The sequence below is a fragment of the Erpetoichthys calabaricus genome, chromosome 3 (assembly GCF_900747795.2).
Source record: "Erpetoichthys calabaricus chromosome 3, fErpCal1.3, whole genome shotgun sequence".
NCBI classification, from domain to species: domain Eukaryota; kingdom Metazoa; phylum Chordata; class Cladistia; order Polypteriformes; family Polypteridae; genus Erpetoichthys; species Erpetoichthys calabaricus.
In genome coordinates this window covers 97185549-97211377 of record NC_041396.2, presented here as the reverse complement: position 1 = coordinate 97211377, position 25829 = coordinate 97185549, and the positions used below count along the sequence as shown (strand labels likewise).

The 25829-nt window shown below is 38.2% G+C and overlaps 1 protein-coding gene across 1 annotated transcript in view; it reads left to right on the top strand.

The window, feature by feature from the left end:
• emilin1b (elastin microfibril interfacer 1b) overlaps positions 1-25829 on the top strand; it is a 196915-nt gene that overhangs the window by 123289 nt on the left and 47797 nt on the right. The window contains exon 2 of the mRNA XM_028797220.2: positions 12469-12594. Within this exon, the coding sequence (XP_028653053.2) occupies positions 12469-12594 (126 nt within the window). The remainder of the gene's footprint in view (positions 1-12468; positions 12595-25829) is intronic.

Below are 25829 nucleotides of genomic sequence, written 5' to 3'. Positions count from 1 at the left end.
ATAAAATCAAAGCGAGATGTTTTCATACCAGAAGTCAAAAATGAAGCAATGTAAACCGCACACTAAAGTAATTCAGTTAAATCTCGGATGACCTGGGACAGCAATGTGTTTACCTTTTAAACCATCATGCAAAGACGATGCACAGTAATCAATAATTATAATAATGAAAGAAGCAAGACCCACAATACAGATAAGCTGAATAAAAAATAATATGACATTAATAAAACAAGAGATGAACATATAGAAAGGACCAAACCTACATTTTGTGAGTGCAGAATCACATACAGCATCAATTAAAAAAACTTTCTGGCATAAAAAAGGTGCATAAAATGACCAAAAAAAAATTAAAAAGGGACCAAAGCATAACATCTTGGTCACCTGTCCATAAGTTTTCTAAAGGAACATGTCTCTCCTAGGGGCACAACACTAGAGCAGCATTTCCCTATACAGCTCTTTGCTCATCTGGAGTACCATAGACGACAGGAATGAGCCCTACCTCCCATGACTGTCATTTACAGGACCTTACATTGGTGTTATTGTGGGACTACTAATTGCCCTATGCTACTCTGGTGGTGCTCTTGCTAACCTCTTGTCAGTAAAATAAAGTATTATATGCTGAAATAATTATATACTATGTTTCCTTCACTCTTTTAAAAGAAAAAAATACTAATGAATGAGTACAAATTTCTGGGCCTGCACCCTCAACTAGTGTTCTTTTATTTATATGCCCTGTGCTTGATTCTACAGACATCCTACACACATAGCATCTCACAATAAACAGGCCACTCAAGAACCCTAAGGTGAAGTTGACAAGACCCTTGAGTCAAGTCTTTCTTTTTTTTTTTTTTTTTGATTTTATTAAAATCAAATAACATTCCATACAAATAAATCAAGTTTTACAAAAATAGGTGAAACAAATCAACCCCCACCCCTGAGAATGAGAGCTAGGCCAGCAGAGTAAAACTTTAAGCTAGTAAAAATAAGTAAATAAATAAGTTAATAAAGATAAATGGAATAAAACAGGGGGGAGAGAATCTGCTTCCTCAATTTAAATGCTTATTCTAAAATGTTATTGATTAGATCCTGCCAGGTTTTGAAAAAGTTTTGTACAGATCCTCTAAATGCGAATTTGATTTTTTCCAGTTTCAAATAGTATATAACATCAGTTAGAATGGGAGAGTTAGGATTTTTCCAGTTGAGCAAGATAAGTCTGTGTGCCAATAGTGTAGTAAAGGCAATCACAGTTTGTTGGAGGTTCATGTAGTTTACTTTTGAATTCTGGAGTGAAGAGTTTGGACTTATTTTCTTAATTTTTCATATGTTGGGGTAAATGATTCAGTTCAAGAATAGTTTACTTTCTTTTTGTTCGCTTGGTGGAAGTCTGCACTCTTATGTACCTTTGCAAACCTCATACTTAGTTTAAACACCAGAGGATGGGCCCTTTGATATTGGAGTTTTTTTTTTTATTGTTACTGTTCTGCCAAAACAAATTAAATAGCAGGAAAAGAAAAGGCAAAAGTAAGGTTAAACAAACGAGAGTCAAAAGCCAAAAGGATCATTATGCCAAATCCACTAACCAAACTGTAACAAAATACAGAGCTAAGTTTCTTTCAACCAGGAAAGAGAATTACTAACCAAAAAAAGCTATTTATTTTCTTTTATCCTAAAACAAGGAAAAAGTGAGCTGCACCCTATAAATAGCTGTTATGCGACATCACACTTGGCGCTCGTGCACAATAACCATGGTCAACAAAAAATGCTGGCGTCTGCAGGCGAAACAAAACATAAAATGGCAATGTGATGACATTATAATGAAAAATAATTTCACAATGATGAGCATGGTTCAAATTATCCAAAATGTATACACATCTAACATGGAAACCTTGAATGGGAAATACAAGAATATATATTGTTTAATTAAAGTAGCAATAAGCAGAAAGAAAAAAAGACTTGGTGGTGAGCTCTCATGAGGAAAAATCTAGCATCACTGATTACAGTATGCAAAATAAGCTCATGTAGTATTCGGAGAATTATTGTTCCCATGTATAGCATTATCTGGGCTCTTTATACACATAATTTTAGGGAGATTATGTTTTGTAACATTAATAATTCTGTTTTTATAAATTGTTCAACTTCAATTGAATAAACAGTTTTATTTTATGAATGTTTTGTTTACATTTTTTACACAATGCTCTTGTGGTGATCTGTACATTGTGGTGGACGGCTTGGGATCCTGCCCAGCTGGGACACCTGGAAGGTGGAAAGACCAGGAGATAGACAATACCTCCCCCGGGCCACAAGTGGGCAGCTGCCTGGTCTGCATTGGGGCCATGGGATTAGAGCTTAGAAGCTCAGCCCTGTTGGGATCCGTGGCCACCACCAGGGGGCACCCAGAGGATTACAGAGCCTTGGACTGCAGCACTTCCACCACAGCAGGAGGTGCTGCAGGATCAGGAACTGAGTACACCTGGAGTGCTTCTGGGTGCCCATACAGCACTTCTGCCACACCAGGAGCTCTCTGGAGCACATCCAGGGCATTATAAAAGGGGCCACTTCACTCCAATTAGATGAGCCGGAGTCGGGAGGAAGAGGACAGAGCTTGCGAGGAGAGGAGAGGAGTAGAGGTGGCAACAGAATTGAGAGAGGAAAGGAAAGAAGGGACTATGAGCAATTTGTAGCTGTTGAGTACGTTGTGTGGCGTTGTAAAACCAGAAGGGAATATTAAACGTGTGTGTTTTGGACATCTGGTGTCGTGTTTGTCAGTGTTAAGGGGCTGAACTTCCACATTTGCTAATTTTTCATGGGATTTACTGGACAGATTTGTGCAATCTATACATTTTTCTAGGGGTTTTAATAGGAGTATTAAGATTTTCTCATTATTTTTTGTGTGTAGTGTAAATTGAGAAAATTCAAGATTTTTTTTATGTTATGCCACAGTGCCATCTTTGTTTCCTTTGGTATCTCAGTATTTTTTTTGTTTTTTTTTTTCATCTTCTGTTTTTGTAGCAATCCTCTCCCAATTTCGTGGCATATGTTCCACCTGTGACCCCATTGGAGCGATGGTTTTATAAGTCACTCTAGACATACTCATAGCATATGGGTTTTGCAGACAAAACTTTTTAATAACTTTTTTTTCCTTCTGACTTCTTGCATTACTGATCTCATGATCTCAAGTTTGATTATTGATTTTTGATTATATTTCCAGTTTGTTTTATAAGATACGATTGACTTTTTTTATCTACGTGTATGATTACTGAAATCTATTTAATGTACAGGGTGCGCACAAAGTCCATATACCCCTATCTTTAGGAGCATTTTCAGGAATAACCATGACAATTTGGTTCCTGTGGACATCAGCCCAAGTCTTCCTGGTATTTCGAGGTATGTTTCCGACATCCCGTCTGGTGCTGCCACCTGCTGCCGCTCAAGAAATCGCAACAACGTGGTGGTTGTTCCAAGACGAAGCGATGGGTGACACAAGTCAGGAAGCTTGTGATCTGATGCTGCACCAATTTCCAACAAATGCTGAGAAGGAAAAGTTTATGTTCTCAGACGAGTGTGTGATTTATCGCAGCTCCCGCAATTGAAACGTGTTTTTCTGGGGAAAAGAAAATCCACATTTCTTTGAAGAAATTGAGCATAACCCACCACACGTGATGATCTGGGCCAGAATGACAGCACAGCATTTGTTTGACCCTTATTTTTTTGATGGTTCTGTTAACCAAATCAGTCATCTGGAAATGCTGAATGGCTGGCTCATCCCGCAACTGAGAAACCAGGGCGTCCTTAACAGTGTTTGGTTTCAACAAGATGGGGTACATGCTCATTTCACAATCGCCGTGTGTGATTGCCTCAACGATGTTTTTGGGAATCGTTGGATCGGACGAGGATCAAACAACAATCCCGCTCCTCTTCCGTGGCCTCCGAGAAGCCCTGATCTCACAACTCCAGATAATGCACTCTGGGGGTTTATCAAAGAAGACGTGTAGAAGTGCCATTATTTATCGAACAATGAACGCAGCATTCCAGAAAGTCACCCTGCAAATGTTGCAGAACATGAGCAGGAGAACCTGGCGGCGCATTCAGCTATGCAGAGATCATGGAGGGACCCATACAGATGTTTTGGATTCCTAAGAGGTAACCTTAAGCTTTCAAAATCCTCCCAAAGATAGGGGTATACGGACTTTGTGCGCACCCTGTACAGAAAACTTGTGTATCTTAAGTAGACAACTTAGATCATAGAGTAATGCACAATCTGCCCCAAAGATGCTGTGTGTTTAACAAAGAAATGGCTATTTCGTTGTGCAGATTAAGTTATTTCTGTACCCTTATGACCCCTCTATACCACACCCTGATTGGTTATTAACATAACACATCAGGTCTTTGGGAGTACCCAAGAGAAAAACCTATGCAGACACAGGAAAAACTATGTGATTTAACCCCAAGGCTCTGAACATGTGCAAATGTGCTAGCTTGAATGCCTCCATGTTTGTCTGTATTTTTTGTTTTCAGAACAGTCTGGATGAGAACAGGCCGTTCAACCCAACAAAAACCCCCAGTCCTATCCACTTATAAACTAATATCAAGTTTAGTTTTGAAAGACCCTAAAGTCCTACTGCCTACCACACTACTTGGTAGCTGTGTCCATAGTTCTCTGTGTAAAGAAAAGCTTACCAAATGATTCTGCGAGATTTACTTTTCACAAGTTTGCAAAGTGTCCCCATGTCCTTGACAAACTCCTTTTAAAATAACAGTCTCCCCTCATACTTTTAAAAACGGCAATCATGTCTTCTCTTAATCTTTTTTTGCGTAAACCGAAAAGACTTAGCTCTTTTAATCTACCCCCAGAATTCATCCCCTGTAGCCCAAGAAGCAGTCTAGTTGCTCTTTGCTGGAGTTTTTCTAAAGCTGCTATGTCCTTTTTGTAGCCTGGAGGCCAAAACTGTACACAACACTCCAGATGAGGCCTCACCAGTGTGTTCATAAGAATCATTTTGTACAAATGAATTATTGATCTTTGTTTCAAGTTGTAAGGCCATTGGTTGAAGTTGGTTGCAACTTTCTAGTGGTGTCTTTGTAATGTAAAAAAAAGGAACCCTTCTCAAACATGCTTAATCCAATCCAAAGACATGGGAGCTGAACGCTATCTCTTAGCAGCCCAAGGCATGTGGCAAGAGACAATCCTGGACAAAGTGCCAGTTCATTGAAAAGCCCACTTACACACAAACCTACACCTACACAGAGCCAATTTAGGGATGTGGGAGGAAAACCGCCGTACTTTGAGAAAGCAACACAGACATGTACAGAACATGGAAACTCAGCACAACTCCAACTGAATGCAGGTTTTGACTACAGGATGCCAGCTGGCAACAGCTTCACCCTCTCCACAACCTTGTTGGTCTGTTTCCCTTTTTTGAAAACAGAAACATTATGAGACATAGATGATTTCATTGCCTATTAGGTAGTAAGTCTTATTAAAAAGCCACAGTACTTGCTATAGTTTCATTCATAGAGGCGTGTGACTGCCCTTTGTGGCAGCTACCATGTCAAATGGATTCACGCTAATCTACTGTAGCTGTCTGTTGTAACTGAAATAGTCATTGCAGTCAATTAAGTAGATAAAATATGATTCTGCATTCCCTGAAGCATTTTTAGCAATTGTGCTTTGAAATCGGCACATCTTTGAAATATGTATCCAATGTAATCTTAAATCAGGTTGAACAAAGTTAATAAAGAGGTCAAAGTGCAATGAAAACCAGAAGATGTGGCCTCCGCCGGGGAGTGGAACAGTGCATGGAATTGCTCTAGAGGTTAACATAAAGGATTATTAGTTAAAGCAATAAAAAAAATCATACAGAATGAACAATTACTCTCTCATTTTCTTTAGCATAAATGAAATGCTCAACAAGGATAAGCTCAACTCACTGGTGGGCATTAGACTAAACTTAGAAATGATTTTTGTTTTAAAATTTTTTCCCACTTCCTTTTACAAGTATTTTACAGTTTAGCATATTGTATTTTTATTTGCCAGGCGTTCATTGTTCTAATTATTCATTTTAAATCTAAAGTCATTTATTAGCTCAACATAAATAATTCAGATCCAGCATTACACTATGGTGTCTAGACTTTAAAATTACCCAGCCTTTTGCTGGGTTCTTGGTACTGTATGGTGAACATAAATAGATTCTTTGACTATAGAAACAAACTGTGGCTCTGGAAAGTGACTAATAAGAGTTCACAGTGCAGAGAACATTACTGGCGAAAATGGGATAATAAACAGTGCTTTCATGCTAGCCTTGATTAGTCAGAAAATTGCTGTTTTGTTATTTGAAAACTCTTGCCTATTAAAGTATATTGTTTAAATCAAATATTTTACCTTTTCCCATTGGTTTTTGATTCTTTTCGTACAAAGGATTTTTAAAGCTTACAAAAGCACATTTTCTCAGCTGTTCTTAGTTAAGAGGCTAATAAAACAGCTGTAGTTTTTTAAAGGGAGTCTCCATCCCTTAAGCAACAGCTTGAACACGAGAAGATTAATGGCTCTCCTTGCACGTTTATATTAGGATGTATTTATAGAAGCCTGTGTGTGGTTACTACGGCAACAGGTGTCATTTGCCACAGCCCCTATTTATTCCATTAATGAAAGAGTACATTAAAATGTAACAAACATAGAGATGTACCTTAAAAGCATGGTATAAATGTTTTCCAGAAATTTTAGTGTATAAACCTGAATATTTTGGAAGTTGGAAGGACACCTTCTGTTAGTCTGACTTGTAGTCTGTCAGATGGCATGCTCTAGAATCACAAAGATAAGGAAATAAAAAAAGTTGTGTGCTACACAAAAAGTGGAGTAACAGCCTTATTGCAGCAAAGAGGCTGACTCTGAATTCATTTAAAGGTTAATGCGGAAAGGCACTCACAAACTGTGCTTTTGTGGACTACACGTTATTAGATTAGGAGCTACACTAAAGGAATGTGCTGCTGTTCTTTTCAAAGAATGCCTGTAATTCTGTCCTTTGTGGCCTTATAGGCTGTACTTGCATACTGAGGTCATCCTGGTAGGAAGATAAGGAGATTTCTCAATGTTCCTGAAGCATTAGGAAAATAACAAATAAATAGAGATACTGTACATACAAGGGGAGAATTTAGGGTACCTGGTTGTGGGTGGGCAGAAGTATATACTTATGTGTCGTAAGATAATTAAAATATAGAGAGAAAACCCTCATGGACACAAGAAGAACATGCAAACTCTATAAAGGCAGTGACTGGGCACAGGATAGAGAATGTAGTGGTGTGGATGTAGCCTTAAGAGTCACCAACCAAGATAACCTGAATGAGATTTGAGATCCCGGAGAATAATCATCATATACAACGGAACAGTTGAGTTTGCAAACACTTACATTTATCCATCCATCCATTTTCCAACCCGCTGAAACCAAACACAGGGTCACGGGGGTCTGCTGGAGTCAATCCCAGCCAACACAGGGCACAGGAACCAATCCCGGGCAGGGTGCCAACCCACCACAGGACACACACACAAACACACCCACACACCAAGCACACACTAGGGCCAATTTAGAATCGCCAGTCCACATAACCTGCATGTCTTTGGACTGTGGGAGGAAACCGGAGCGCCCGGAGGAAACCCACGCAGACATGGGAAGAACATGCAAACTCCACGCAGGGAGGACCCGGGAAGCGAACCCAGGTCCCCAGGTCTCCCAACTGCGAGGCAGCAGCGCTACCCACTGCACCACCGTGTTGCCCCACTTACATTTAACATTCTTTTATACTGTATGTTTATAGGGCCATTGTTGTCAGTACAGTGAATATCTTACTTGCATGTGCTAATCAACATGCAACAATTTCTGGTGCCATGACTGCCAGAATAAAAACCTTATCTTGAAACTTCTATGGCTGGCAATCAACCAGAGCAAGAACCAGACCTGGACAGGTGAAGGTAGAAAAACCTTTACAACAATTGAATCTCCATCTGTACAGTTGAAAAGTAATAGCACTAACCACTGTGTCATTTTGCTGCCCTTGCTGATAATCCAATTCAGGGTCAGGGAACCCCTGAAGCAAAACAGGAATCAGTCCTGAACAAGGTGCTGATTATTCTGAGACACGCCAGCTAATTAAGTATGTTTTCCTCCTTTAGACTCTTAGAAACAGATATTAGGCTACATTAACAGTGATGATTTACTAAGCTGGTTCCAAACCCTAGTCCTAAGGTCCCCTGCGGCTGCAGGTTTTTGTTCCAACCAGTGTCCCAATATGTGAGTCATTTAAAAAATAAATTTTTTTGCCATAATTTAAATTCCTACCACTTTTTCTCATTTCTCTATTAATTTACATTTTTCTTTGTGGAGTTTGTTCCCTTAATTGTATCATAAAAAAATACCTGGAAAAGCATAATGAATATCACCATGATGTTAATATGTTAGAAACAAAGATATAAACTATTATGTCATTTTTATTGTAACACATATTAATGCTTCCTATACTCCAATAAAACCCAGGTTTAAAATTTATGCTGTCAAGCATTTCATATATCTGGGTCATTTACCACTGCATCTGTATCTTTTGTTGTCAATATTAGAATACAATTAAGGAAGCAAATTCTATGGAGGAATGTGAATTAACAGGAAATTGAGAGTATAGATAGATAGATAGATAGATAGATAGATAGATAGATAGATAGATAGATAGATAGATAGATAGATAGATAGATAGATAGATAGATAGTGTCTCACATGTTCACATGGGAGGAGGTCTAAGGTTTTAACTTGGAGTAAGGTACAGAGCCAGGGGTTGATGAATGGTACTGACACCTTTTTTCCCCTATTCCGCAGACCACCAGAAGGAAAAACCAATTAAGAGTCCACTTACTTCTGCCTCTTCATCATGCCCTCCTGCAGACCTTATTTCAAACCCCTTCCTGTTTTCCTCCTATATAAACCTAAGCTTCCATTCTGTCTGCAGTGGGCTGGCGCCCTGCCCAGGACTTGTTCCTGCCTTGCGCCCTGTGTTGGCTGGGATTGTCTCCAGTAGACCCCCGTGACCCTGTGTTAGGATATAGCGGGTTGGAAGATGAATGACTGACTGACTGACTTTCCTTCTGTTAGCCAGTCAGATTTTGGCTCAGTCTTATATGATTACTCTTTCTTTTGTTGATATCACAGTACACGAGGTGGATTTCCCAACCCTTTACAGTGGTTCTCTTGTCTATTTTTTAATAATAGATAGATAGACAGATAGAACTTTTTTGTCCCCAGGAGCAAATTTGGCAAGAATTAAACATTATTGCGATACTATGAAAATTTCTTACAAGTATACATCTTGTCAACCACACTGCTAACTTTCTTATTCCACATGTCTATTGTTGTTTGCATGACAAAATATTCCATCGATTGTGTATCTTATCTAACATTTTCTAGAAAGGCACCAAAGTGACGATTAGGATTCCAGCATTAATTGTTACAACAAATAATTTCTCATCAATTAAAAATGTTTAGTATAGTTTTTATACTAAACATTGTATCATTTTGCATAATGAAAACAAATTATTGCCAAATAATATCAATCCTTAATGCAACTTTCTAATTAATAAGATTATGCTTGTGTTAGCAAACTACTTTATGTGAACTTTTAGTTACATAAATGTATGGTTTGAATAGTACTCCACCATAGAGTTTAACACCTTATTGACAAATTAAAAAATAACCTTTCTAATCTTGTTAAAATCACCACTTGGGAACAATGTCACTTACCTATCCCTGTTCTATGTGAAAGCGCACGAAGTGTTGCAAGGTCTGCAGTGTCAGAACCAGATTTTCCATATATATAGAATACCATTTAGAAGGAATCAATGACTTGTGCAAATTTTTGTGGTTGTAGAACTGCTTAACAGTTTTGCTGTATCTGACTTTATGCATGTGCTTGTGGTTTTGAAGTGAAAACCAATGAAGTTCTCACATTTTCAATCAAATCAAGCATTATACTGTATAGCACTCTAGCAGTTAGTTCTCTAACTGGAATTAAACAAAAGTGCAATGTATTTCAACTAGCCTGCTTTCTGCCCAGCAAATCTTGCATTTTAAAATGTAAGATGAGGCTCTTTGCCTCATGAAGGTCCTGTTCCTGTAACTGTATATAAAATATTTGGTAGCTAAGCTGAGTTTCAAAGGGTACAGATGGTGTAAACATCAAATCAGATGGCTCCTGGGCAACATCGAGCAATACATACAGTGGGAAAAGTCGTGTAGGTGGCAATGGAAAACAACTGCTGGCTAAATGAAGATGTACAAACAAGGAAGTGTAGTGGGTGGTGCAAAACAGGAATTCACTGTAATGGCATCCATCTCACATGTAACACAACAATGGACACCCTGCAATTGCCCCACTGGACCACATGAAAGGCCCTGGCATTGTGCCCTTCCTTTAGCTATGAATCCTTTTAAAATGATTCCACGTCTGCCTGGTTGGAAAGTGGTCTCTGGGTAGCGAGACCTTTTAGATTGAACTGTGCAGCAAAATGCTTTCATTATTTAACTCTGTGCCATAAATATAACTAATGTAATATTAGCCTTCTTTCAGTTTTTCTTTAAATTTTCTTTATTCAGCTCATATTAAACGTTACCAAAAAGAATTACTTTTTAAATCTGTTTGAAAAGGTGTCCATCTACATCGTGACCCCTCCACTTCACACTTTATTGTACAATTTAGAGCATACTGTATACACATTTAAACATTTCTACATAAATAGTGAACAGAACAAAATGAAAGTAGCTTTTCATTCCCATAATGTGGACGACAAGGACGTGCAGTGGTTAGAAATCCTGCCTCAAAACTCCAGGGACTTGAGTTTGTTTCTTGGTAAAGGGATAGTAGTTTAGATTTTAGGCAGGCAGTTTAATTTCTTGACCAAGAGACTGAACTTTAAACCACAAGGGTGCATAATCGGTATCCACCTCTGATGTACTATGGGTCCCTGAGTAAGCTGCTTAACCTCCCTGTGCTCCAACTGTAAACAACTCTACCGAGTTTTCATGTTATCTCAGCTGCTGCATGAACTGTCTGTCTGCTTTTAATCCCAAACAGAAGTTTAGTTAATTTGTGTCTATAAATTGGCTCAGAGTGATTGAGTCTGCTTTGTTTAGGTTTTGTTCCTAGAACTGCATATGACTATGCAAAAATAAAGTTGCCTCAAAAAAAAAAAGAATATACTGATATCATTAGAAAAATACAGACGTCGATAAAGAGCAAAGGAAGCTGTTTTTTATATGAATAAAAATACATGGCCTAATTAGGACTGGAATCTAATCCCTGAGTGAATGATGTAAATATTCCCAACCTACTGAAGCAGGAGTCAAGATAAATATGAAATGAATGAGTCAAGTGTTATTCATTTTGCAAAATTAATAAGATGGTATGCCAGTTTAGTGTTTCTACCCCTGTGCATTAATGCATTATGTTACAATAAAATGACCTAGTCTCTGTATATTAAGTGCACAGTAGATATGGTTGTAAGTGTGAGCCGCTTCCAGGGTTTGGTTCCAGCCTGGCACTTCATGACACTGGGATAGGCTGAAGATCACTGCAACTCTAAATTGGACTAGGCAGGTTTAAGAATGGATGGATATATTATATGTACAGTATTTAGATTTAATTTTTAATAAAGCTTCTAAATGAGTAAATGAAAAGTATAAGAATACATTTATTTGATGAGCTCAAGTTTAAAAACATAAAGAAGTCAAATTAGAGTTTTAGTCCAGTTCTTAAATGTATCCTCTAAAGTTTTGTAACAGAAACCCCTACTGGTCTTTGTGTGTATTATTGGCAGAATATGTTTAGCCTATCCACAGATATACATTAATAACAGGCTGTGCATTTGTCATATCTGGCTCACTGTGAAAAAGCGTTATGCAAGTTTTATGAATACAGGAACATGTTCCTCATTAAAGAAAATAAAGCAATAGATGTTTATGGACTTCAGTGTAATATGTGTTAATGTATAGGGACCACTAAGCCGGACAAAATGCCACAGTGTTAGTGGCTTGACTGTTGACCGGTGATGTTTGATAGAGTTATATCAAGTAGCAGGGACAGAACAGTGAAGAGAATACAAGGAGTCTGAGGATGGTGTTTCCTTGTATGTGCATAATTTAAAGGGGATTGTGGAAATTAAATTGGATCAAAAATTATCCAGATTTCAAATACTTCAGTTCTTCGTTATTATTTCCCTTCATTTGAAGTGATAAAAACATACTGCATTATGACAAGTTGCATGTTTAGAGCTTATTAAAATGATTATCAACTAAGATACCATACAGTCTCTAACCCTGTCCAGTAGGAGTAGGACTTTGTGCAATGCATTTTTAATATTCTGCACACGCTGGAAAACAAATCTCTGTATTTTTGACTTTGCGTGTAAATTTTCATTATATTCTTCTTTTGTTTTTTTAGGAACTGGTGTGCATATGTGGTGACCCGCTCAGTGAGCTGTGTAGTGGAGGATGGTGTGGAGACCTACGTAAAGCCAGATTACCAGCCATGTTCTTGGGGACAGATTCAGTGTCCTCACATTGTGACGTGAGTCTTCTCTTGTTTTACAGTAATGGAGTGACCAAAGAAAACAAAATGTGAATTAAAAAAATCAACAGTTAGACATTTGAGAAGTCTGGAGCCAAAAATCATTTATTTTATGTGATTTTTGCAGTGTTTTATGGAAAATGTCAATAGTTTTATTCTATGCATAACTGTAAAATATTTTAACACCAGGTGACAAATACTAATCTTATTTTGTAGTTAATAATAAGCCTGTATTATGTACTGCTTGTGAGATCAGACTATCAACATAAAGAAGGAATGTCCAATATTCCAGGAATTCCTTTGCAAACAACTACATCGTCCATATAATAATGTAAATACTGCTGCTGGAATAACATTCAGAAGACATTTGCAATTACTAGTGGTCTTCATGATGGAATTTAGTGTAGTGTAATATTAACGTTTGGTATTGTTTGGTTTTATTAAATTTGCAGCTAAAGTGAAAAATAGTACTTAGCACATGTGGCATACTTTAATAATATTAAAAGCATATACTGGAAATTAGTGATGAGCAAAAAAGTAAATTTCAATTCAAATACAGTTTTGCAAAACTAACACTAGAATTTATTTCACAGACACAAATCTAGAAACTTACTAAAAAGATTTGGGGGAAGTTTAAAGACTTTTGAGATAGAATAAAAGCAACAGAGTGCCCCAGACCCTAGATACAATAGTATAAACGCTATCATGGATTCAGTTTATGCTCTTTTATTCATCAAAATACCTCTAAGGGGTTTGGTTCCTCTTATATGACACAGCACAGCACAGCAAATAATCCTCGTTTCTTCTCTTGCACCTCCACTCCTCCCAGGTGAGTTTTGCCCTTATGCACTTCTGACTTTTTTTCTTCAAAGCAGCCTAGTACTACCTTGTCTTCGAGAAGGACTTCTGACCTAGATAGGTCTCCTGCCACAGGGATGATGACATCTAACACTGCAAAGACAATTACACAGTTTGTCACTGACCACAACTTATCAGCCCCTGGAGATTTCTAAACCCAAACTCAAGAGCATATTCCTTCTACTCACCGGTACATCATTGCTACTCAAGAATTGATTATTTCTTTGTAGATAACTTCTTGCCTATGATTAAATCTTGTAAGTACGACGCTATTGTTACTTCTGATTGATTTTGATCTTGATTTTGGAGCTAAAATCACTATGCCCCACATACTTATCTTGCAGATGGTGTCTTAATCCACTTTTATTAGCAGACGAGAACTGTACAGAATTTATATCCCAAAAAAATCTATTTTTTTAGAAGACAAATACATCCTCAGAGGTTTCTGCAGGAACACTCCGGGTAACCTTGAAGGCCTTCTTAAGAGGACAGATGATCTCATATCTTTCCCACAGAAATAAATTGGAAACCAAGAAGGTATCAGAGCTAATCAACAACATTTATTTATATAGCACATTTTCATACAAAAAAATAGCTGAAAGTGCTTTACATAATGAAGAAAAGAAGAATAAAAGACAAAATAAGAAATTAAAATAAGACAACATTAGTTAACATAGAAAAAGAGTAAGGTCCGATGGCCAGGGGGGACAGAAAAAACAAAACAAAAAAAACGGCTGGAGAAAAAACTAAAATCTGCAGGGGTTCCAGGCCACGAGACCGCCCAGTCCCCTCTGGGCATTCTACCTAACATAAATGAAATAGTCCTCTTTGTAGTTAGGGTTCTCACGGAAGGACTTGATGATGATGGTCATGCAGACTTCTGGCTTTTAATCCATCACTGTTGGAACATCATGGTGCTTTGAGTAGATGCGCCACCACCAAAAGGACACCGGAAAAGGAAACAGAAGAGAGAGTAGGGGTTAGTACAGATTTTAGAGCCACCATGAATAGTTATTATAATGAATTGGATATACAGAGTATCAGGATTAAATTACAGTGAAGTTATGAGAAGGCCATATTAAAATAATGTGTTTTCAGCAGTTTTTTGAAGTGCTCCACTGTATTAGCCTGGCGAATTCCTATTGGCAGGCTATTCCAGATTTTAGGTGCATAACAGCAGAAGGCCGTCTCACCACTTCTTTTAAGTTTTGCTCTTGGAATTCTAAGGAAACACTCATTTGAGGATCTGAGGTTACGATTTGGAATATAAAATGTCAGACATTCCGATATATAAGTTGGGACAAGATTATTTAAGGCTTTATAAACAATAAGCAGAATTTTAAAGTCAATCCTGAATGACACAGGTAACCAGTATAGTGACATCAAAACTGGAGAGATGTGCTCGGATTTTCTTTTCCTGGTTAGGATTCTAGCAGCTGCATTCTGCACTAGTTGCAAACAATTTATGTCTTTTTTGGGTATTCCTGAGAGGATTGCGTTACAGTAATCTAGTCTTAATCTTCTAGTAATCTTAGTAATCAACAAAATTGCTAGAATAGATCAAGAACATGCCAGGTGTCCAAGTGAGGCACTTCATAGGAAAAGGCTAAAAGAAAAACTAAAGAAACTGGACAACTCATATTTAAATCAAGACATCATTATTATGAACATGGAGAGAAAGCTAATAAGATCTTAGCTCAACAAATCCACAAGCAAGAAGTTCGCAATGAAATCCCAGCAATCCAAACAGAAAGGCCAGGTAAAAACTGTAATCTGTTTGTGACTTTCTCAACTTTAATGTTTGCAAGAAAATGTGTCAGAAGCCACAGAAATACATGTTAAAATTATTGCTAAATTTTGATTCCCCATTCACGGTGAAAAAAACGAATAAGACAAAATATATATGCTGATTGTAGTGATGAGTGAAGTGATTTGTGCAAAATATAATTCAAGGTGACACTCAGTGTTTCGCTTCCCAAAAAAATCACAAAACAAATGGCATTTCGCTTCTTGTAAAAATCACACAAATGGAGACAAAATCATTGACCATAAAAATATAATGCACACATTTAGAGACTACTACAAATCTTTATATTCTACTGAGATTAAAGAAGACAAGACACAATCTAATGCATTTCTGGATGCATTACAGATACCACAAATAGATACTCTTAGTGCAGAGGAATTGGATAAACCTATGGCACTATCAGAATTACTAGATGCTATAAACTCACTGCAGAGTGGGAAAGCAGCAGGCCCTGATGGCTACCCTGTCAAATTTTATAGGAAATTCTCAACTCAGCTAGCTCCCCTTCTATTAGCAACATTTATAGAGAAACACCTCTGGATTGGTCAGTGGTTTGCTTCATTAGAGATTTTTATTTAAACACCAAATGACATGGCATATGCATTTAATGCAAGTAAATTCTTCCAGACAAGAAATAAATGCCTTTCTTCTTGTGCCAATGAAATTAATTTCACTAGAAGCGAAATGCCATTTGTTTTGTGGTTTTTTTGGGAAGCGAAACACTGAGTGTCACCTTGAATTATCCATCCATCCATCCATTTTCCAACCCGCTGAATCCGAACACAGGGCCACGGGGGTCCGCTGGAGCCAATCCCAGCCAACACAGGGCACAAGGCAGGAAACAATCCTGGGCAGGGTGCCAACCCACCGCAGACCTTGAATTATATTTTGCACAAATCATTTCACTCATCACTACAATCAGCATATATATTTTGTCTTATTTGTTTTTTTCACCTTGAATAGGGAATCAAAATTTAGCAGTAATTTTAACATGTATTGCTGAGGCTTCTGACACATTTTCTTGCAAACATTAAAGTTGAGAAAGTCACAAACTTAGATTACAGTTTTTACCTGGCGTTTCTATTTGGATGCATGACTTTGAGATTTAGTTGAAGAGTTTAATTGTCACATGTTCACATTTCATCCTTGGGCACATTCTCATCCTCACCCACACCTTCCTGGCAATGGCTACTTTTACTATTACCTACAGCATGTGATGCATGGCACCTGCAGCTATGGGCATTACCTTCATTTCCTGGGACATTGATAATGATGAACTAAGGATGGACAAGGGCAAGTGAGCAGAGAAGTGGAGACTTTAAAATCAGAAGAATGGTGACATTTATTAAAGCAGAGAATTACAAGTGCAGAAAATGTGCAAAGCAGTGCATACCTGTACTCAAAAGTCAATAAATAATTCAAGTAAATATATCCAATAAAATCTGTGCCTTAAAACCAATTAGTATTTCTGGGATGTTCAACAAATAATCAATCCAAATAAATAAATAAGTTAAAATCCCAAAACAGAGTGGTAAAACCCTTTTTATGTTCCTCTTTTCCTGTTTCTGTCCTTGTCTGGAATACAGGAGCCCGCCACATCCCAATCCGCCATGCAGACCTGAACTGCATTAATAATGGCTGCTGTAACTCCCAGTACATGTTGTCCTTCATCGGATGCAGTTGTGTCTTGCTTCTCCCACCTTCTTTATGTTCCCATGGTCTTTGTTCTCTGAGCAGTGGAGCAGACAGGGTCACTGCTACGACCTGCAGCCCTCTCACAGCCCTCTGTCTTGCACCTTTCTTTTGATCTTCAGCATGTTGCAGCTTTTTTCTCCCACTCACTCTAGTATACCCCTCTGAATAGTGATTGCTCTCTCACAAAAATCAACCCAAAAAAACCCTCTTCCTGCACTCACATTCCCTTTTTATATTCAATTCGACCCGCAGCCAGTGCCAGGTGATTACTATCACTTCTTAACCGGTAATGATCACGTTAAGCCAGCGCACACCTCCTATCAGCACAAACAAAAATAATGAATTGAGCTAAAGAAATCAGTTAAACCCTTTTATATATTTTAACACAATAAAACCACCCTCTGAACTTGCTTTATCACAACCTAGGAGCACCAATTTAGCAGGGACTGCCTCTGGCTCAAGCTTAAGAAAAGGCTGATTCTTCAAGCCACAATGATTCTTAGTACTGACGTTTTTGAGCTCTGTTGTTTTGTTGTGTTTATTATTAAACTTTTCCCTGTGTCCTTTTTTTAATTTTATCTCTAACAATGTTGTTTGAATTCCTGAGTAACTGACTAATCGATGAACAGATGAACACTGAATCATTGTTTACTTTAACTTATTTCATACTAGTTGTCTCCTGCGGCTCCACCCGCATAGAAGTGAAACGGGACAGTCCCCACTCCTGACGTAACGCTTCTGCCTCCCCTTGGCCCGCAGCCTCTGTCTCGGATTAGCGCGAATATATCACTCCTACAGGCAAACTATGATTGTTAGTGCAATGAGAAAAGTCGCAAAATCAACCAGAATGTTCAAGCAAATAATAGAAAAAAACCTGATCTAAATCCATTATGTAGTGCCCGGCCAGGACACCCCTTCACTATATATTCAGGGGGAGCAGCCCTGGACAGTGCAATACCTCCCCCTGGATGCTGGATGGCTGCCCCCCTGGGTTGGAGCGGTGCCTCAGCCTTCCACAGGGCTCCATGGGAGATGGAGTTCTCCACAGCCCTGTTGGGATCTGGGGTGGCTGCCAGGGGGCGCTGCATGGGCTCCAGAGTCCATCTGGACAAATCTTCAGCCCCACCCAGGAGTGCAACCAGAAACAGGTGATCAAGCACCTGGAGCACTTCCTGGTGGGCCAAAAAGGAGCCAGCAACTACCACTCAATGGCGAGTCGAGAGGAGGAGGACAAAGCTTGTGGAGGAGTGGTGGTAGAAGAGAGGAGTGTGGTGCTATACCATGTGTGTTTTGAGTTTGTGCTTGGGATTTTGTTGTGGCTGGGGGACACGGGGAAGACGTGCCCTCCAGCTGAAGAAAATAAACAGTTTATTTATTTTTATACGTGTCACCCGTGTCCAATCTGTGTCAGGTTGGGCGCTTATATAGCACCTTGTTACAATATATATATATTGATTAATTGACCTAAGAGGGTCCAGTATTGATTTTTAAATATGATAAAAAATCTGCATCTCTAGGTCAGATTGTTCTAAATTACATTAGGCCTTTAAATTTTCTCCATTGATTCTGTCTGACTAACAGTGAACAACTGTCACACTTTGCAGGGCATATACGTATGTACAAAAGAAGTGGTATACCAGAGTCATGGTCAGAGTTACTGACATGTTAACATGCCATTCCTATAATAGTGGAATAACAACTATTCAAGGTGTTATTTCCTCTAGATGGAAATGAAGAATGCTGAAAGTATTTTGGTGGCATTTTATTAAATTATAATCATTGAATTCCCCATCTACAATGAAGGAGGCCTCCAGGTGCAATGTTTCATGTTTAAAGATGGCTGTAAAAATCATCAGCTGTAGCTCCAGCTGAAAGTAAAAAGGACTAGACTAAAACAAAAAGTGCCATATCTGCTAAAGCAGCCAGAAATCTTTCCTCTTTTAGACAGAGAGCAATTGCCATGAATCAAGTGAGGAGTCATTTATTAGTGGAGACTAGTTTTAATACTTTAAAACAACAACATCCACCTTTCTCATTCTTGCCTGCTCCAACAATTAATAGCCACCCAGAACATGGTTACAACTCTTTAATGGAATGCAGAATGGGACACAAATAGTATGAAATGGAAATCCTTTAAGGTGAGGGATGAGACAAAGAGCGGTTCAACAAAAACCTCCTATGAAGAACAAAAAATTTGGACGGCATTTTCCCTCGCCTGGATGCGGGTCACCAGGACCCCACTCTGGAGCCAGGCCTAGAGGTGGGGCTTGATTGCGAGCGCCTGGTGGCTGGGTTTGCACCCATGGGGCTTGGCCGGGCATAGCCCGAAGAGGCAACGTGGGTCTCCCTTCTCATGGGCTCACCACCTATGGGAAGAGCCAAGGAGGTCGGGTGCAGTGTGAGTTGGGTGGTGGCCGAAGGCGGGGACCTTGGTGGTCCATCCCTCGGCTACAGAAGCTGGCTCTTGGGATGTGGAATGTCACCTTTCTGAAGGGGAAGTAGCCTGAGCTAGTGCGCGAGGTCGAGAGGCTAGATATAGTCGGGCTCACCTCGACGCACAGCTTGGACTCTGGAACCAATCTCCTTGTGAGGGGCTGGACTCTCTATCACTCTGGTGTTGCCCCCGGTGAGAGACGCCAAGCAGGTGTGGGTATACTTATTGCCCCCAGACTTGGAACCTGTTCATTGGGGTTTACCTCGGTGGAAGAGAGGGTAGCCTCCCTCTGCCTTCAGGTGGGGGGACGGGTCCTAACTGTTGTTTGCGCATATGCGCCAAACAGCAGTATGGAGTACCCACCCTTTTTGGAGTCCCTGGAGGAGATGCTAGAGGGCATACCATCTGGGGACTCCCTCGTACTGTTGGGAGAACTTCAATGCTCACGTGGATAATGACAGTGAGACCTGGAAGGGCGTGATTGGGAGGAATGGACCCCCCGATCTGAACCCAAGTGGTGTTTTGTTATCGGACTTCTGTGCTCGTCATGGATTGTCCATAACGAACACCATGTTCAAGGATAAGGGTGTTCATATGTGCACTTGGCATCAGGACACCCTAGGCCTCAGTTTGATGATCGACTTTGTGGTCGTGTCGTCGGACTTGCGGCCACATTTCTTGGACACTAGGGTGAAGAGAGGGGCGGAACTGTCAACTGATCACCACCTGGTGAGGGAGAAGTACAATTTTCTGGAATGGCCGTCACAGTCCCCTGACTTGAATATCATCGAAAATCTATGAGATGATGTGAAGCAGGCTGTCCATGCTCGGCAGCCATCAAATTTAACTGAAGTGGAGAGATTTTGTATGGAAGAATGGTCAAAAATACCTCTATCCAGAATCCAGACACTCATCAAAGGCTATAGAGGGCATCTACAGGCTGTTAGATTTGCAAACTTGAACTAAAAAAAAAAAAAAAAGCTTGAACTAAAAAAAAAAAAAAAAAAAAAAAGTAATTTCGTTGTGTTACACAATGACAATAAAGTGCTTGAACTTGAAAAGGAGGCTCAACTAAGTATTGATGTAATATCTCTGTTGTGGTGAACAAATTTATGTACCTGTTTAATTTTGTTATGATGCATATTGTATATTTTCTGCTAATCCAATAAATGTAATGTCACTGCTGAATTACTATTGTTTCCATAAGGCATGTCATATTTTAAAAGGAAGTTGCTACTTTGAAAGCTCAGCCAATGATAAACAAAAATCCAAAGAATTAAGAGGGGTTCCCAAACTTTTTCATGTAGATAAGAGGTGTCTAAGGATTTTAACTCTCTGTTGTTGATTATATTCTCTTATGTAGAAGACTGAACCTCTTTCTATTATATTGTTCACAGGAGTCATCACAAGATTAAATATTCACTTATAATATCCAAAATTGATTAAATCTCATATGACAATCTCTTGGATTTCTAGAATTATTTGTGTGCATTTTTATAGTACTGAATCAGATTATGAATCTTTATCATTATGTCACCATTTTCTAGTTACTTCTTTAAATGGCCTCCAAAAGTTTGTGTATTTGCTAGATGTCCACAGCCATATTGTTGTTGCCCATGATTCCTGTTGCCAGTTACATGGCAGTGAACATCATGTGGGTGTTACTCATAGCTATTAATGTCAATATAATGAAGTTACTTAAGATGGTCACACAAACCAGACTGAATCTTAGCTTTGGTAAATTGAGATTGAAGTTAAAGTTAAAAGAAATTCTTAATGACTTACGCATATTTAGCTTTGGAAGGCAACTTTTAGTTAGTGTTTATTTCCACTGACCTTATGTTCCTGACTATGACATTAGAATTTCGAAAGTTAAGGATTTAAAAGTTCACACCTGTCCATGTACTGCTTTTTCGTATTCTTCTTAAAAAAGTGACACCTCCTGATGCCTCAAGAAAAAAAACTTGCTAATGCCCAGATCTTTGGCAAAAGTTGAGATTTACAAAACATGAACTTGGTGTCAGGGCTGGAATAACCATTAAGTAAAATAAGCACATGCTTAGGGAATGGGAGGGGGCATCACAAAAAGTTTCCATTGCCGGATTTATAATAGACCATATGGTGCAAAACTACAAATGGTGCAGGTGCCACAAAAGGGGCTCCCACATTAAATGAAAAAAATTACATACATACATATACTGTGTGTATATATATATATATATATATATATATATATATATATATATATATATATATATATATATATATATATATATATATATACATACTGCGGTGGGCTGGCGCCCTGCCCGGGGTTTGTTTCCTGCCTTGTGCCCTGTGTCAGCTGGGATTAGCTCCAGCAGACCCCCATGACCCTGTAGTTAGGATATAGTGGGTTGGATAATGGATGGTTGCATATATATATATTAATAATAATAATATATTTATAATAGAGACTGGATGCCTCATCTCTACTATGTATGGAAACAGATGTGTTACACAAGATTAGTTTTGAGGATCTGATCAAAAACTTTGCAATTAGAAAAAGTAAGAGAAAACTTTTCAAATATAAAAAAAGTGGACGTATACCAAAATAAACACTATTTTCCATCTTACTGTAAGTTTTGTTTCATTTCAAAAAATTACATTTTATTTTACAGTTTATTATTGTTTATATTTTGAATTACATATATATGGGGACACCAAAATCTTTTAGATAGATAGATAGATAGATAGATAGATAGATAGATAGATAGATAGATAGATAGATAGATAGATAGATAGATAGATAGATAGATACTTTATTAATCTGAAGGGGAAATTCACATACTCCAGCAGCAGCATACTGATAAAAAACAATATTAAATTAAAGAGTGATAACAATGCAGGTATAACAGACAATAACTTTGTATAAAAGTTTTTGAGTGCTTTTGAGTGCTTAGGGCCTATATAGGTCTCAATCTGGCCCTGTTTGGCGTGGAAATTGACATAAAGTTACAGAAAGTTTCAACTGTCCATAAGTCACATGCAGGCTTTTTTGGTGTTGACATTTTAGCTACTCTGGATATTAGAACAATAAAGTGAACAGAAAATCTTGTTTCATTGCATATTTCAATGATGCGTCCGCCCATCCATCCATCTGTCCATCCACAACCCATTCATGCATACATCCATTTTCTAAACCTGGTGGTTAAAACCTGTAACCGAGCAGGGACTGCATGATTTCTGCATGATGATCTCTGTAATGTGGGCTCCAATTCACCACACAACTCCAAGAGATTGATTGAAAACGGTTTATAAGTTAGCTATCATCAATAAAGGAAACAAATACCATTAATGATATTTAAATAACAGAAAAAACTGTTTTGAAGTTTGTCTATTTACATATTTTAACTGTGGCAAAATAAGCACTTTCTTATTTTAATATATTAGGAAATGTACAAATAACATAATATTCAGGGGAGATTTAGTTAACTGATTTGAAAGTTGAAGTATTTTATGCTATTTATTTTCTTTATCCAAGAGACACATACCACATTTTTGCTTTTAAATATTTTGCAGCAAGGGTATGTGTGATGTGTGATGAGATTTACTCAGACTGCCACACCACTGTTTGTACATGTAGGCATAAGCCGCAGCCACGCACACAACTGCCTCAGTCCCTTGTACTAACTACAGAGGATCAGTTTGCCGACAGCAGTGTGTTTCGGGAATGTAAATGACGAAAATACTGAATACAAAATATACAAGTTGAAATAACCTCCCTCCAGCTAAATCTGAAACACTGAGCTAACTTGTAATTGAAATTGTTCAGAGTATTTCTCTATTTGTTTTAACAATTGCTGATGTGCAAGTGAGAGCTGGTTTGGACAGGTAAAATCATAGTATACGTTAATCTATCTGTCCTCTAAACCTGGTTTTCTATGGCATGGTTACTGGAGAATATCCCAGCAAGTAACAAGCACAGGAATCCCCTGCACAGGGTGGACACACACACACAAAAACACACATAAAAATCAGGGAATGATTTAGCATAAAGACCTAACCCGCATGTCTTTGGAAAGTGGGAGGAAGCTGGAGCATGCAGAGACCACCTGGGGTATGAGCACCTTTATTTTTTAAGACAAGAGTCCTGTTTGTATGTTATATAGTGAAACATTTGTTCAGCTCATCATATAATATTTTGATGACGTGAAATTAAATTAAAGGCTAAAATAATAAATAAATAATAAATAAAAAAGGCTTTTGGAGAGCAATATAACTCTTCCAGCATATTAACTCACTTTGCCTGCCTAGCAGTGAACTAGAATCTACAGAATGTAAAGGAGATAGGGAATAACTGTTAACAGATGAAGATGCAACTACAACAGGCCACAACTGATGCGCACATGCTTGAAATTGTCCATGACTCAGAGGGAGGCAAAATCCAAACAAAGCCACCCAAACACACACACACACACACACCCACCCACACACACACACACACACGCACATCATACAGTATTTTAACCAAAATGCTACAGCCATTATGCACAGGCAAGCAATCACAATAAAACAATAACATTTTTACACAAGAAAAATCTTTAGAAAAGCAAGTTTACTTTTACCTCTGCTAAATGGGAACTCTGCACAAGTGATTGACCTTTACTGAACTGTAAATCAGAGTTTTAAAACAGGACTGGTAAAAGGAACAAGGAATCAAATTATATATAAAGTGATTTCCCCTTTCCTTTTAAAAATATCAGAATCAAAAACCTCAAAATATGTTTGAAACCTTAGAAAGCGAGAGTTTCCCTGCCAAGCGACAAAGTTTAAATCTTACCATTTGGTTTTTACTTCTCAACAACAGCAGAGCCAGAGAATGCTGAGCGGCATCCAGATGAAAGCAATTCATGTCGCCAGTCAAACTCACATCTCAAATGTTTAATGATGCGAAGATTTGAAAAATAAATTGTAACACTAAAAGCAGCATAGTCTGAAGCAACATTTGGCAGCCAGGTTAAAAAGTTTTGTGTGGTACTCCTCCTAGAATATGTGTAGAATTATTGGATGTAAAATTTTAAAACAAGTATGGTGAATATTTTGATAGTTTGAAAATACATACAAATAAGATCTATGCATTAAATACATTTTAAACAATTTGGTTAGCAGATGTAGGTAATTTGTTTTTTATGCAACAGCTTTTAAACTTTTTCCTTGATGGAATGGTTTTAATATAATGTGCAAAGGTTTACAGGTCATGGATTCTGAGGAATTTGCTGTCATATACATTCAGTAACTTATATCCAGGGATTTTATTATCCTGTATATAACCCAACAGATAGATATGACAGGCACAATATTCAAGAAAGATAGATAGATAGATAGATAGATAGATAGATAGATAGATAGATAGATAGATAGATAGATAGATAGATAGATAGATAGATAGATAGATAGATAGATAGATAGATAGATAGATAGATAGATAGATAGATAGATAGATAGACCATTCTTGGCCAGGATTGCAAGTGTTTCTCTTTTGAGGCTATCTAGCACAGGTACAGAATTACACATAGACTTACAACGAGACAGTGTACAGAAGACATTAAGAAGGTGAATAGAATGTCAGGTACAAGTCAAAAGAGGATAATACCTAAGCTGCATAACACACTACTATGGCTTCACCTAGACTATTGTTTTGGTATCCAGGTGTAATGATACAGCAACACAAACTGGTGAAAGGAGTGAGCAGGCCCAAAAATACCATCAGCCAGACAAGGACTTCACTAAGTTTGACACTAAAATAGGCATTATCCCAGGCAACCAGGCCCCAAACCTCAAGAAGCAGGATTTTAAGCCTTCACTGGCCTAAAATGGGAAAGTCTAAAGACTAAAAATTAGAAAAAATACACAAAAATGCCCTTCTGGGGAGAGGATGTGCGTAAACCTCTGACTTCATCAGACAAAGATAATTATTATAATTGAAGAGATTAATTAAATAAGCAAAAATAGTCAAAAAGGTAAAATAAGTTATAAGGATCTGTCTAAAAAAGGCAATCCGTGGCAAACAAGTCCAATATATTATCTAAAGTTAAAATCCAGAAACCAAAAGCAAAATTCAGTATACCAGAAAAATCCAAAGAAAACAAAACCCACAATACGAAATGCACAGCACCACAATCACTGAACCTCTGTGGGACTACTCCCCAGCCTGAAACAAAAAGACTGAGGGTGGTCCCACTGCAGTGACTTAATGATGGCCCCAGCTCATAGAAAACAAAGAGCTGTACATAACTTCTTCAAAACCTGGCAGGATCTAATCAATAGCATTTTAAAATAAGCATTTAAATTGAGGAAGTGGATTCTCTTCCCTTTTTTTACTCTATTTATTTATTTTTCTTACTATTAAAGTTTTACGCAGTTGGCCTACCTCTCTTTCTCATGGATGAGGGTTGATTT